General features: G+C 58.4%; 1 protein-coding gene across 1 annotated transcript in view; it reads right to left on the minus strand.

The window, feature by feature from the left end:
• Nucleotides 1-1,522: 1,522 nt before the first annotated feature.
• LOC103611862 (protein phosphatase Slingshot homolog 3-like) overlaps nucleotides 1,523-1,618 on the minus strand; it is a 4,438-nt gene continuing 4,342 nt past the window's right edge. Inside the window, exon 10 of the mRNA XM_017728629.1 lies at nucleotides 1,523-1,596. Within this exon, the coding sequence (XP_017584118.1) occupies nucleotides 1,523-1,596 (74 nt within the window). The remainder of the gene's footprint in view (nucleotides 1,597-1,618) is intronic.

Genomic DNA, 1,618 nt, shown 5'->3' on the forward strand with positions numbered 1-1,618 from the left:
GTCCCCTACGGGTGGGTGTGGGGGGGGATGGGTGCGTGGGGGGCACAGGGCATCCTGTCCCGGTGCCCCCCACCCTTCCCGCTGACCCCCGTTGTGCCCCCGCAGCCTCTGGCACGAGTACGAGCTCTGAGGCGCCGCGCCGAGGGAATGGGGGGGACCATTCCCGACGCTCCCAGACCCTATTCCAGGGACACCGGGCGGATTAAAGCTGGTGTGAGCGAAGGAAGGGGTGCTGTGTGCTGTCTGGGGGGGCACGGGGCGGGGTGAAGCCCTTGGGGTGCAGGGGGAGGGCAGGGAGTTGCATCCCCCCCCAAAAAAAAGCCAGGCGGGGTGTCCAGCCACACAGTTTTAATGCCACCCAACTGCGACGCAGGGGGAAAAATCAGCTCTGGGGTGGAGAAAGGGAGGTGGGATTTTTTTCTCCAGAAATGGGGGGAAAAAATGAAGAATGAGGTATAAAATCAGTTGAAAGTGAGCACAGAGGGGTGAGGCAGGTGGCTGTGGGTTGTGGTGATGTTCTGCAGTGGGGTGGGAAGTGTGACAGCGTCCCGTGGGATTCAGATGTTTATTAGCCCTAATTAGCAGCTTTGCTGTGTGCAGAATCGTAAATAACAGGATATGTCTGTTAATTATTCTGGTTATCAATGACTTTATTCACCAGCTTTTTCTGTTGCTTTATCAATAAAATTAATAGTTTCTATCCCAAGGCTGCAATGGAGCGTCGGAGCTGGCAGTAACCTGGAATGGCGTGGGATGGGTGGGGGGCCACCCACAGCTCCCATCCCACTCACACTGCAGGCTCCCGACCTTCTGGATTGCATTACCCAGCCAGATCTTACTCCTCTGTTGGAGCTGCAGTCCCTTGGATATCTTTTACAGGGACATAATTCCTCTGCTGGGCACGGGACTGAGGTGTTTAGGTGGACCCCCAAAAAATAACCACTCCACAGCCAGCCAGCCCAGGGTTGTGCCCCCCTGGTGGGAAGAAGGAGGGAGATTCCCATGCTCCTTCCTTAGCAGAGGGTAAGTCCCAACCTGGTGGGTGTCCCAGGAAGGGGGGAAGTGTCTGGGACAGCTCCAGCCCCAGGAACAACCCAAGGAGATGGACAGTAGCAGCCTCAGGGGCAGTACCAGCCAGGAATCTCCTTCCCTGGGAGAAGGGTTTAGGTGAGATTTTGGGAAGAAATTCCTCCCTGTGAGGGTCTGAGGCCCTGGCACAGGTTGCCCAGAAAGCTGTGGAAGTGCCCGAGGCCAAGTTGGACGGGGCTTGAAGCAACCTGGGATGGTGGAAGGTGTACTGTGGGCCAGGAGTGACATAACATGAAGGGACACCATGGTGGGAAGGGGGTGACACCATGACAGTGAGTAGCAGGGTGTGCCCAGCCTGCCCCTCTGCCACGGCCACAGCGGGCTGCAGGCTTTCTGCCCACTTCACTCCTTCGTTGCCGGGCCCCGGGACTGCCCCGGTCCCGCTTCCAGCACCAATTTCAGAGTTAATTCCACCCCAGGCTCCAGTTCGGGCCTAGGCCGCAACGGTTGCCGTGGCAACCCGGAAGTTGTGCTTCTCGCGCAAAGGCCGCCGGGGGTTGTGGTTCCCTGCGTGCCGCACAACATGGCG

This window comes from Corvus brachyrhynchos, unplaced genomic scaffold (genome assembly GCF_000691975.1).
Source record: "Corvus brachyrhynchos isolate BGI_N302 unplaced genomic scaffold, ASM69197v1 scaffold1103, whole genome shotgun sequence".
NCBI classification, from domain to species: domain Eukaryota; kingdom Metazoa; phylum Chordata; class Aves; order Passeriformes; family Corvidae; genus Corvus; species Corvus brachyrhynchos.